Source organism: Dendropsophus ebraccatus, chromosome 6, assembly GCF_027789765.1.
Source record: "Dendropsophus ebraccatus isolate aDenEbr1 chromosome 6, aDenEbr1.pat, whole genome shotgun sequence".
NCBI classification, from domain to species: Eukaryota; Metazoa; Chordata; class Amphibia; order Anura; family Hylidae; genus Dendropsophus; species Dendropsophus ebraccatus.
The window spans coordinates 90,832,362-90,846,206 of NC_091459.1; the positions used below are offsets into that span (position 1 = coordinate 90,832,362).

General features: G+C 42.9%; 1 protein-coding gene across 1 annotated transcript in view; it reads right to left on the minus strand.

Annotated features, from left to right (window-relative positions):
* Positions 1–13,845, minus strand: part of SERPINE2 (serpin family E member 2) — a 51,801-nt gene that overhangs the window by 3,444 nt on the left and 34,512 nt on the right. Inside the window, exons 4-8 of the mRNA XM_069975361.1 lie at positions 5,791–5,988; positions 5,325–5,520; positions 4,752–4,852; positions 2,928–3,014; positions 2,255–2,338 (exon numbers count right to left, since the gene is read on the minus strand). Coding sequence (XP_069831462.1) covers positions 2,255–2,338; positions 2,928–3,014; positions 4,752–4,852; positions 5,325–5,520; positions 5,791–5,988 — 666 coding nt within the window. The remainder of the gene's footprint in view (positions 1–2,254; positions 2,339–2,927; positions 3,015–4,751; positions 4,853–5,324; positions 5,521–5,790; positions 5,989–13,845) is intronic.

The following is a 13,845-nucleotide window of genomic DNA, read 5'->3' on the forward strand; positions in this document are numbered from 1 at the left end:
AAGGGAGGGGGGGGGGGTGAAGGGGACCATCTATAAGGGAGGGGGGGAGAGGGGGCCATCTATAAGACAGGGGGGGTGAAGGGGACCATCTATAAGACAAGGGGGTGAAGGGGACCATCTATAAGACAGGGGGGGTGAAGGGGACCATCTATAAGGGAGGGGGGGTGAAGGGGACCATCTATAAGGGAGGGGGGGTGAAGGGGACCATCTATAAGGGAGGGGGGGGGTGAAGGGGACCATCTATAAGGGAGGGGGGGGTGAAGGGGACCATCTATAAGGGAGGGGGGGGTGAAGGGGACCATCTATAAGGGAGGGGGGAAGGGGACCATCTATAAGGGAGGGGGGGAGAGGATGCCATCTATAAGGGAGGGTGGGGGGAGAGGGGGCCATCCATAAGGGAGGGTGAGGAGAGAGGGGGCCATCTATAAGGGAGGGGGTAAAGGGGGCCATCTATATGGAGGGGGGAGAGGAGGCCATCTATAAGGGATGGTGGGGGGAGAGGGGGCCATCTATAAGGAGGGCAACATGGGGGGAGAGGGGCCATCTATTTGGGGGGGCAACATAGGGGGAGAGGGAATACACAGAGGGGGGCATATATTATTAGGGGGTCACATAGAGTCAGGCTACCCACTAATGGATTGTGTAAAGGGGACAATACAGATGTGCAGTGTGTATATAGATGAGGATGGTGCCAGAGTGAGGAGATTAATATGTCTGTCTGGCAGATTCTGTGGATTCGTGGCTCGGAGAAGTTCCCATAACGGCCCAGGGCAAATGGAGAAGAAGATGAAAAGGGAAGAACTCCGATCAGAGAAGACGTCCCCCTGTGAGTCACCTGTTATATCTGCACTGTAATGTATATGGTGTATAGAGCCTGTGTAGAGCTGGGGCCACCTCTATATGACTGGATGAGGTGATTTAGTATACTGGATTTGGTCAGTAACAATATGGTGGTGATGGTAGTGGTTGTGGTGTGGCAGTAATGTTTCCTTCCTATATACTGGTATTACAGGTAATATAGGTCTCAGTATACAGGATTTGGTCGGTAACAGTATGGCAGTAATATGTACGGTGATAATACTTTCTCTTCCAATATGCTGGTGTTAGTGGTAATATCTGTCTTGGTGTGTGTGTATATATACACACCAATAGGATCACTTGGTCGTGAAAGGAGGGGGGGGGCCCAAGTTGGCCTCTCGCACCAGGGCCCAGGAGACATTAGCTCCGCCCCTGGTTACTAATATTGATAGAACTTATGCCGCTGGCTCATATGCAGACCACAGTCAGAGGTCCATATTCATCCAACAGAGATAAAAAGAGTATCGTTCTGACTTCTAGAAGGGGGCATACTTTTTCTTTATGTATGGATATACAATGGCTCATGTTAGAGATATGAATGAAAAGTATACATCAGTAAATTTTCCCACCAAATATAAACCAAATATAGGGTTAAAGGTATATTAAAGGGGTTATCCAGTGCTACAAAAACATGGCCACTTTCTTTCAGAGACAACACGACTCTTGTCTCCAGGTCAGGTGCGGTTTGCAATTAAGCTCCATTCACTTCAATGGAACTGAGCAGCAAGCTGGAGAAAAGAGTGGGGCTGTCTCTGGAAGAAAGCGGCCATGTTTTTGTAGCGCTGGATAACCCCTTTAAAGGGCTTTTCTCATTAAATAGTTAAACTTGTAGAACTCGACAAGAAAAATATTTTTGCAAGTATTTTTTTATTTAGTAAACTTGTTCTCCTTCTCTTTTCCCTCCCATTGTTGACACATGTCAACGTGTACAGAAGTTGTCTAGGTTACCAACCACCACTCTGCTCTAAATGCCCAATGAGATTAACTGTAATAGTTGACATGGGAATACCCCTTTAAGTTAATTTTCTCAGTGACCATTTAATACAGTGGACATATTTTAGATTACTATTGTCATTCCAGCCAGGAGACATATGAATAATCATCACAGACTGTATGCAACCCCCAGGCCGTTTATTCTTAGATGCATTGGCTCCCACAACGTGGGATATATCTGCACTGTTTACTTGAATCCCTACAAACCTTAAATTTTCCAATAAAAGCTCTGTATAATACACACTGTCTATACAAAGGCCGCAATTAAATAAAAAAATATTGTGGTAGAGCTGACAATATTGAGAATCTATAACAGTATATTTGTTAGGGAAGGATTAGTTAGGGAAGTGGCATGTTTACAAATAGCATTATGGAAAACAAATGTACATAAAGCAAAACTCACCTGTAGGGTTATGTCTGATGAAAAACAAGAATGGTCTGTCCACTGTAAACCAGGGAGGAGAGGATCGTGCTATCAATATTGCAGCTGAAAAATTTAAACCACCATTATTTACCATTTTGCAATTTGGGCACAAACCATACGATTTCTTTTAATCAAAGAATAGAAATGTTATCACCAAAAAGCAGATTTCAGCTCATGAAAGAGGGGTGGAGGCAGTAGCGGATTATAATAGGTCCGTTTCGGGCAGTAACCCAGGGCCCTAAGCTCCTGGGGGGCCCATGGCCACCCAAAAAGGCTTTTACTTTCAGTAGAGTATTTTCTCCTGGTTACAGTTGTGCCATAATTTGCAAACAAGTGCTGCTTTTTTACTGCAATTTTGCACAAATCAGAGCATCGTGACGTTATATATCCCGTACTATGAACACCACGCTAGTCCTGCCATAGTTACATGAGATGATGGGGGGGGCGGGCTTAGCAAACAGCGCGGGGCCTATGGTAAAGTTACAGACAGAGGTGGCAGCAAAGAGCACAGAGTTAGAATGGAAAGATAACTCCACTTCCTTCAGGCCATACAGCAGCTGATAAATACTGGAAGAATTGAGTCCCCCCCCCAAATAGAGTCTATTTCTTCAAAATACCTCTAAGGAATGTGAAAATGTATAGCAGTTCTTACCTGTGGCTGCTGAGGCCTTGGTACCATCTTCTTTTACTTCAATTTTAGCCTTTTGAAGCATATGGGAGACATAAACTTGTTCTGACCCTAAGTAAAGATATAAAATGAATAAAGACAAACCATCTCCTATATCACAGTCATGGTAAACTTTGACCAAGTATGTAATACACTGAACATTTTTTCTTGATTCCCATCTCAAACCAAAGTAAGGCCACGTTCACACACCTGTAGTGCAATCCGCGACCACGGACCCTCAGCCGCGGCCGGCACTACAAATTTGCATCAGTGCAAATGCATCAGAGAACTACGTTCACACTCCATTACCCTAGCGATCCGTGCCCCGTATACACGTACGGACGTGTGAACGGGGCCATTGAATAACACTGGATTCATGTTCTGTCCGCAATTGCGTGCCCGCAATCGCGGACAGAACAAACGGATGTGTGAATTAGGCCTAACAATGTAATATAGAAATACAAACAACATGTCCTAACAATTTACACACTTAAAGTCCTTTCCAAGAAATTATTAGTTATTTACTTACTTGTCCACTAGATGGCAACAAGAGATCTGCCATTGAATCAAGTATACAGTATTTTCAGTAATAAACCAATTAGCCATGGCAATATCAGCACATGGATTGATTTACAACATTAGGAAACCAGAGCCCTCTTGAATAATCTGAAGTTCAAAGAGGGCTCATGTGACTATTCTTTTATACTTTCTCCATTCTAACATTGTCTCAGATACCTGCTCTACTTTTTGCTAAATTATTTCAGTGTTGAACATTAGATGGCACCAGTGTACATAAAGCTTAATTTTCCTAGAAATACTATGCATCTGAAATCTGTGGTACTTTTGACCATTATCGATACTAGCAGTCAAACTAATCTCATTGATTTCTTTGACTATGTCACAAAGGTTTTGGATGAAGATAGTGACAAGAATATTGTCTCTCTCAAACTGCAGTTCAATGTTTCCAAATGTAAAATAATGCACTTGAGGATAAGGAATTCTCTATCCACATCAGCAGTTCTGTTTTAAAGTGACACGTCACCCCCTTTTTGCCTTCTGACTTCTCTACAAAGGTGTAAAGGGTAAATTTAGCTGTTTTCATACCTTATTTTATATCATACGTCATGGTGCTTGTTTAAGTAAAAAGTCATCTTTTATCATCTGCAGATTGTGCTAAGTGGGTGGGGCTTGGCAGTAGCAGCACTACTGTAGGCTCCAGCCATCGGCACATAGGCCCCACCCTCTCACTGACCATTGGAACAGGTTGGCCAAAAAGTCTAGGCCCCACCCCTTTTGGGTCGGCTCACACCAATGAGCATCAAGGGGGCGGGGCCTATGTGGCAATGCCGTCATGGGGTGGGTCCTACGATGCCGCTGTGGGTAGGCTAAGTGGCGCTGCCGTGAAGCCCCACCCACTTAGCACAATCTGCAGATGATAAAAGATCACTTTTTACTGGAACAAGCACCATGATGTATGATATGAAAAACGCTAAATTTACCCTTTACACCTGTGTAGAGAAGTCAGAATGCAAAAAAGGGGGTGACAGTGTCACTTTAACAAAGACTTCAGAAGAGAAGGATTTAGGGGTAATGATTAGGAAAGCCCCCCAAGGAAAAAAAAAACTTCCTCATCCCCCCTTCCTTTCCTGACTTTGCATCCCTGAGTGTTAATCAAGCAGAGATGGGAGCATTTCATACCTCAGCACCTCATGACCTTGTTTTAGCCTTTGTTTTCAGAATACAGAAGAATCTTCTTGCACTAAGTGAATAGATTCACCTTAACCTGTGGCCTAGGCTATTCCAACTTACTTGTAATCCTGGTGAAATTAGCCTTATGGGAGTCAAACATATCTGTAATACCAAGGTTTCTAAGTGGTTCCTTTAGATCAGCATCAGCCTCCACTGTGAATCTAGAAATAACATGGTGCGAAACAGAGGGGGGGGGGGGGAAATTAGATGCAGAATTCTGTAAGTACTTAGAGCACGGATGGGGAACTTTCGGCCCTCCAGTTGTTGCAAAACTACAATTCCCATCATGCCTGGACAGCCAAAGCTTTAGCTGGAATTGTAGTTTTGCAACAGCTGAAGTGCTAAAGGCTCCCCAGCCCTGAGTTAGAGTGACGCTGTACATGTCGGGTATTGCCAAATAGAAAACAAACATTACTGCTGACTAACTGTGGTTACCATCACAGACCCATACAAAACTACCAATGCAACTTAGTTTACCAGCAAAGCTGGCCTATTATTTGCCAAGGATGCTTTGGGTATTTTAACCCATAAACCAGAAAGACATACTGCACATGTACTAAAGCAAGATAATGTTACATTTCTATATATGCACCATGTACCAATTATATTGAAAATGAAGAGAAAGTAACTTACTTGGGCAAAATAAGTTGCACTCTCTTAGGGGTCATGGTCATCCAGCTTTGCAGGGTTTTTGTACTGATGTGTGGTATGATGGCAGACAGTGGTGTGCTCTCATCTGTGGGGAGTGCTACCAACATGCTGACACTCCCGCCATGATAAGGCAACTCAATTACATTGTACCACAGGCCACTGGGGGTACTTGCCGATCCTGCATTTTAAAAGAAACACACACAGAAAAGAGTAAAAACATAGTTGCAAAAAATCTCTACTGATCAACTGATATTACCAGGAAGAAGAGGCCATCTACTTTTCAAAGCTCTGGTTACCAGATTTAGACCCCTCTCTATAAACCTAATGTATTTTTAAGTGGTTGTTTAAATCAAATTCATTCTATTAATTCGCCTCTAGAGGTCCTCACAGTTCCGTTTATGTTCTCAATGGCAAGACTATTAATATTGTAAGAAAACGAATTACTTACCACTCCGGAACAAAGAAAGTTGGGCCAACATTGGGACTTGATAAGCCTTTCCGTCAGGACCGTGGAAGGTTCGCTTTTTAGTGTTCTCTGGTTGGAAACGGGATTTCCAAAGACCCTTGAAATACAGTGCATTGACTACAACTAATCTGGTCATCGAGCTGTCTATCAGTTCTGGAGATATTAGGTTGTCAATCATACCTAGAAAACATGGAAAGAAATTAATCTGAATGGTCAGTGCAGCTCAAGTTCATGACAGTTATTTGCCCTATTATATTATAGTTAAGATATACAGAAATATATCCCTTAGTCCCAAGGTATTCGAAAGGGGACACATTTGTCATAATTTAGCCTCTGTTCACAACCATAATAGATATGAGACAATGCTGTCATCATCATATGATTAATAAATAAAACTGAAAGCATACACTTCAGATTATTCGGATAGATAGATAGATCGATATCTCACAGTTTTTCGAAATTGTAACTTTGTTTAAGAGCATTGCTTTGGTTTAAGAGCTCGCTGTACTGTGTGGGAGGGCGAGTGGGGGAGGTGCATGGCCTGCACAGGATGGTCTACAGCACTGTACTCTGACCCAGGAAGTCTTCATCACCTTCCAAATCATGGCAGATCCACGACAAAAAGTAAAAAAAAAAGTCCCATCACTGTCCGAGAAAAAAAAAAAAAGTCCCATTGGCTGTCCAATCACTGCACAGTTGTGTAAAATAATGTTGGCGACTCATTGGGATTCTTGGTGTCCAAGACCGCGCACCCCAGTGCTGATTGTCTGGTCCTTTAAGTATGGGCAAGGGCAGTACGTGTCTGTTACTGCCCATTGTGTCAACATTCCCCCAGAAGCCCACCAGAAAGTTAGCCTATTCTTACCACTCCCTCCCCGATGCTTTAGGGGGCCAGTTCTGCAAAAGTTCTGCCTCCACCAGCTTGCAACCATCCACCGCTTTGCCTGCAGTCCAACCTGCCCTGGTGTCTTACCAACGTCAGGCCCGGCGCTCTCTGGCTGTCCTCCATTTTGTGAGCTTGGGTGAACACAGCCACAGTGGACAGGAGCTCCTCCGTACCATGGGAGGAGATATATGATTGGCTGGCCCAAGTTCAACTAACAGTGGGAAGTGTTGTAGCCCACAAAGGGAGGAACCTTTTCTCTGCAGTGCAGCAGGGAGGGCTGCGTCATACACCTTGTATGGCACATGTGATAAACCCCATAGTGCACAGGTTTCTTCACACATGGCGTGCCAATTGTTGATCCCTTTTGAGGACGCGATTCTGTGAGCAGGCATCAACGACATCATCCCACTCATCCGTGTTCATAAAAGTAAACAACATCATCAGCGAGGATTCCCAGGCCACCACTCCAAGGCTGAACATCCACCTCCTCCTCCTCTGTGAATAGTCTGTTCTCAATCATACTGGCCTGGGTGCAATCAGGTACTGCCTCCTCCTCCTTCTCAAATAGTCTGTTCTCAACCATACTGAGTTGGGTGCAATCAAGTGGTGCCGCCTCCTCCAATAGTCTCTTTTCAACCATACTGGGCTGGGTGCAATCAAGTGCTACTGTCTCCTCCTCCTCCTCCGTCATTTGTCTGTTCTCCACCACACTGAGTCCAATACAGTACTATTACTGCTGCTGGTTCCACTGTCAAATGTCTGTTTTCCACCCTACTGGGTCCAAGGAACTTTGTGTCCTATGTCCCGTGTAATCACTGACACCTTGGCTAATTTTTTTTTCACTATTTTTGTACTTTGATTTTTTTCCACTTTTTTCATTGTAATAGCAACTGCAACTAAACGAAACTATACCCTATCAGACTTCCACTATTGTAGCTGCAATTATTCAGCCGTTAATGCAAAGTTTGTTTTAGGTTCTGTTCGGTCAAATCCGAACTTCACGAAAGTTTGCCGGATCGAACCAAACTTTTCAAAAGTTCGCTCATCCCTAGTGCCCACATATGTCCTGCTCATTCCTTCATACTCACTGCAGTCTCTGTTACCCCTTGTGTTTCCCATCCTCTCCATTCCTGCTGTAATGTGCCTGCACTCACACTTAGCTATACACACTGCTGCTATAATGTGCCTGCACTTACACATTCACACTGCTGCATAGAGAAGTTTCTGTCACTGTCTTCCTACACAGCTCTGTGATTCTTACATCCTGATTGGTCCATGCTGAACACACACCCCTTCCCCATTGCTGTCATGTGACCACACAGACCTCTGACATCAGCTGTGCTTCTCTATTCTAGCTGCTGCATTATGGGGATTTGCAGCATCATACTGTATCTACAAAATGCTGCTGTGTTTTCAGGTTTATGCATTTACTATACATAATACTCCACATGCTGATTGTTATACTGTACAGTAACTTATAACAGGCTCGGACTGGCCTACAGGGGAACAGGGGAATCCCTATGTGGGCCCCAGGTAGGAGGTGGGCCTCCCTGTCTGACTCTTTCTACCAGAGGAAAAAAAAACTATTTCTATGCTATAGAAGCACAGATAAATATATGTAAGGTACCATGTGTCTTCTTGACCTAACAACATCTAACAGTGTCAGCAGTTTGGAACGCGAATTACAGCTGACAGAAGTCTCGTAACAAATGATAGTCAGGCAGTGGAGTGTGGGAAGATAATAAAAAACTATACTTACCAGTCACTGTGCCCCTGGACCGCGCTCTCTCCCACAGCTGCTGGAAGTTTTTCAGTCACTTTTTAACAGATTCTGAGTATGTCACGGCCCCAGCTCAATGTCACATACTCACCTGATGGATTGCCTGCTCAGCCAGTCAATAACTGCAGCGGTGTCCATCCCCAGTCAGTGATTGGCTGAGCGGGCACATTAAGGAAGCACATTCAGGGGCACAGGATTAAGTAAATATACTTTCTTTATTATGTTCCAGCACCCCCCTGCCTACCTGAGATTTGTTAGTTTCATGGGACTTCTCCTTTCAAGAAACTTAAGTGGCGGGTTATACTGTTCGCATAGACTGAAGAGTTACTAGTAGTGAGCCAGCATCGCTGGTCACATACACAGCTCTGACCAAGGTCACTATAGTAATGTGAAAGGTTTGGTGCTTATTATATCTGGTGTAAGGTATGGTGGGCCCCAAGAATCAAATTCCCAGGTGGGCCCAAGGTGGTGCTGCCCCTAAAATCCATAGGATAGGGGATGTCAAACTAAGAAAAAAATCTTTCAAGTCAACTGGTGTCACAAAGTTATATAGATTTTTAATTTATTTTTACTAAAACCCCTCAAGCCTTCCAGTACTTATCAGCGGCTGTATGTCCTGCAGGAAGTGGTGTATTCTTCCCAGTCTGACACATTGCTCTCTGCTTCCACCTTTGTCCATGCCAGGAACTTACTTTGGACAGTTACTTACTTTGGCAGCAGATATTAATGTGTCAGACTGGAAAGAACCACTTCCTGCTGAACATACAGCAGCTAATAAGTACTGGAAGACTGGAGATTTTTTTGATAGAAGTAAAGAACAAATTTATGGCACCACTTTTTTTTTTTAAATAATTTTTTTGCTGGAGTACCCCTTTAATACTGTGGACTATTTTACTTTTAAACAACTTGACAGCCCCTTTTGTACAGTCAGTGCAGTTTCTCCATTGATCAACTAATCTGGTGATCACCGATTTCCTATGACAGCCTGGGAAATGTAGTAATACTCTTTGGCTGCCCTTTCCACATACAACGAAATCAGATTGTCAGCTGTCTCATTCATGTTAACAAATCCGCCGTATATAACTGTATACCAGTGGTTTTCTAAACTGTGTATAGAAATGTCCCTTCAAAAAGTTGGGAGGTATGGAGGAAGGGCTGACTGCAAAGCATTATGGGGAAACTTGATGTCATGTGTTTTCAGTCATCATCATCATCATCATCATAAGATTTTACAGCAATGGAGCAGCTTTATTATCCTGCCAGAGACAAAACACAATCTGATTCGCCTATAGCAACCAATCACAGATCACATTTCATATATTAACAAGCTCTTATAAAATTAAAGCTGAGCTTTGATTGGTTGCTATGGGCAGATTAGACTGTCTAAATTGTGCATGGCAACCAATCACAGTTTAGCTTTTATTTTACCAGAGTAATTTGAGAAACGAAAGCTGAGCTGTGATTGGTTGCTATGGGCCACATCAAACCATATTATTTAGTGTCCTTAGTGTGGCCTAACCATAGGCTGTTTGCTTGGACACAAGTGTGTTTAGTCACCTCTACAGTAAAGCACATTGCCAGTCATTAATGGGTTAATGCTTCAGATGTGTTTACCTGCAGTAACCATGGCAACCATGCACTGTGATGACAAGCGCTTATGTCATAAAGAAGGTTCCATAAAGCAATGCACCGCACACTGATCAGTGCCATCTTGGATGCGCCAGAGGACCTTGAGCTTGACTAATTTACTGCCCCCTACCCTTGATGAAATTTGGAGGTTCTAGCAGGGGACCTGGATCTGTGAAGGAGAAGAGATACAGCCGCCTAGCCATCAATAAGGTGACAGATATTGCAGCCTCATCTCTCTCACATCCAGTTTATTATACTTATAGTATGGTATTACCCTCTAAGCCCAGGGGAGGGGCAGCTCTCCAGCCATGGCTCCCTCGAGGTTTCCCCCACAGGGGTTTTTTCCTCGCCTGAGTGCTGGAGGGTGACTCTTTGTGAGTCGGGGGTCTGCCATTTTCAGTGTCATGTAATTTTAAATAAAATTGGGACCCTTTGACATCTGATTACAATGTGTTGTGTCTTTATTTTGCGTTCTTTGGTTTAACTTAGGGGAGTTGGGGGTCCATCACATATTGCAGAGTCATAAAGCTGGACATCTGCCTGCTACACAGATCTATCCCCTGCACAATACGCAAAAGTAGTATGGAGTAGTGGCTGGTGGAACTCCTGCTTGTATGTGCATATCCCTGGATTAAAGGAACACTCAAATCTTGAAGAAAAAACATGCATCACAAGGCTTATACCTACATCTACAAGGCTTGGCAAAAGGTTTTATCAAGTGACAAGGTCACACCAATCATAGCAACACGGACACCACCATAAATATACATTATATATACATAACCCAGTGGCTCTTGTGTGTGTGGGCAGGATCAGGGGCAAGGCAGAGTATTGTGCCCCCACACCCATACATGCAGGGGTGGTCTAGGTAGCTGCCCCCCCCCCCCCCCCCTGCAAAACCCACAGGATAGGGGATATCAAGCCGATTGGTTGGGGTCCCAGTGGGTATGAGAATGTGGGAAACATATCCCCCTCAAATAAACAGTGGGGACAGTGCTCCATTAATTCTCTTTAGGTCTTGTTATCCCTTATCCTGTGAATAACTAGGAGAGGGGTATGTTCTCATGTACTATATGGCTGGACTCAGACTAGGCGTTTTTCAGAAATATGTCATATGGCATTTTTGGGGTTCAAAAACGCAGAGACCAGATGTTAGTCAGTGGGGAAAATCGAAACACAACACCCATAGGACATTTTTCTGCTATGGTGGGGTTTTTGTGTTTTGCCACAAGCTTTTATAGGGGGGAATATTGTCATGTCTATATGGAAATTATTGTTTTTTCCCCAGTTCTTCAACATAAAACCTGGAATCACATGATAAAGAATCACATGATTTGTACCCAAAAAGCCCCACAGGGCAGGGGATAAAATGAGAACTAAACTTTACACTAAAATGAGAACATGGCAGAAAAAAAACACCAAAAAGCAGGAAGATGTGCAACAGTCTTAAACTTGGTTCACATTTGTAGTGAATTCAGTAGAATTAAATTGGTACTTTTTTTTCTTTCAAATCAACTGGTGTATAAAGATTCGTATTTAACTTTTATTTAAAAAAAAAAAAAAAAAAAACAGTATTTATCAGCTGCTGTATGTCCTGCAGGAAGTGGTGTATTCTCTTTAGTCTGACTCAGTGTTCTCTGCTGCCACCTCTGTTCATGACACAAACTGTCCAGAGTAGAAGAAGTTTTCTATGGGGATTTGCTACTGCGCTGGAGAGTTCCTATCATGGACAGAGGTGGCAGCAGAGACTGTGCACTGTGTCAGCCTGAAAAGAACACATCACTTCCTGCAGGACATACAGCAGCTGATAAGTACTGGAAGACTTTTAAATAGAAGTAATTTACAAATCTATATAACTTTCAGACACCAGTTGGTTTGAGAAGATAAAAAAGTTTTTGCCAGAGTACCTCTTTAAATTAAATAAAGTCAATTAGCTTGACAGTGGAAACTTAAACTAGACGGTGTAAAAATGCACCATATTAAGGTCTCGTTCACACCACGTTTTTACTCTTTGCTCCATGACCTCCATACCTTTCCATATAGTTATGATGGAGGCCACTTTATACCATCTGTTCTACATAGACTCCCAAATTTCATACTGAAATACCTCCCATTCTTGCTTTTCTTAAATCACCCCCAATACACAAAGTTTCAAACGTGCCCTCAAAACTCATCTATTCAAGCAGGCTTACCAGGTTCCCTAATTTTGACTGCTACCCTCAACCTCCCCCCCCCCCCCCCCACATACACACCTACCTCCGCCACACACACACACACACACCAAGCATTTCAGCACGTAGACCTGTGCATGCAGGTATTGGCTGGTGACAGGTTCACCCACCCTTACCAGCACTGCCTTATTTATAATGATGGCCGGACCAGAAGAACAAAGAAGCACTTTGCCCCTCTGCCATTCTGTCTCGCACCCCCTCCTGATAAGCTCATGCATGCGAGCAGGGACCTCACTCCTCATGTATGGATAATTACATGTATCTCTCTGTAATGTCTATTTTTTGTCTATGTATGTACCCCAGAATTGTAAAGTGCTGCGGAATCTGTTGGCGCTATATAAATAAAAATTATTAATATTCCTATTTTATGAATACAAATAAATAAACATATTTGGTATCGCAGCTTGCATATTCTCCCAAACGATCACATTCCTGATCATGCACAGTAAACAGCGTAAGTGCAAAAAAATAGAATTGCATTCTGGAACCTGTAGTACTGTGTACAACTGATAAACCAGGAAGTGCAGAAACACAAAACAGAACAAACGCCCCCAAAACAAATGGATTTTTGGTAGTTTCAAAAATGGAATAGATAGGTAAGTAATGCTTTATGCTTCTGCAGAAGTTTATTTTTTTTTAACCTCTACCTGGAGTTCCCCTTTAATGGGAATTCTCCTTTCAAGATACTTATGTGGCATCCTATACTGTTTGCATAGAGTGACTGACAAGTTACCAGCAGTGAGCCAGCATTGCGGGTCACATACACAGCGCTGTGCAAAGGTTTGGTTATATCCGGTATATGTAGGGTGGGCCCCTAGAATTAAATTCCCTGGTGGGCCCAAGGTACCCCAGTCCAAAACGGACTTATAATATGACATATTCAGCTGTTTCTAAATGTTTGTTTCATCTGTTCTACATGTTCGTCAAAATAATTTATTCATTTATAAATTAATAATTTATTTTGAGGTGTGGAACCAATTGTCTGCATATAGTGATTTCTTATGTGAAAATTTGGTTTAAGAGTGGATTTGCATTACAAGCGTGGTCCCGGAACAAATTATGCTCATAATCCAAGGCACCACTGTATGTATGTGTATAGATAGATAGATAGATAGATAGATAGATAGATAGATAGATAGATAGATAGATAAACACTGCATCAACCATTCAGAAATGGCAGACATATTGTACATAGACCACTTTTTGTGTTGGGTGTTAGCGATGTAGAGCTACCCCATTATAATGTTGCACTTGTTGGTGTATGCAAATACAAAGCAAACACTCTTGGGGGATTTAGCCACCTTAAGTGGTTCCTAAGAGTAATTTTCTGTCTGCAGCATACAGCTTACTAGTTTCTCTACCACTTGACGGTTACAATCTCAAACACTAAAACAGTTGCTGAACAATTGTCACAGTCCCTTGTTGAGGCCTAGTGGTCAAGTCACATTTAAAGGGGTACCCCAGCAATTTTTTTTCTTCTTTTAAAATCAACTGGTTTAATAAAGTTATAT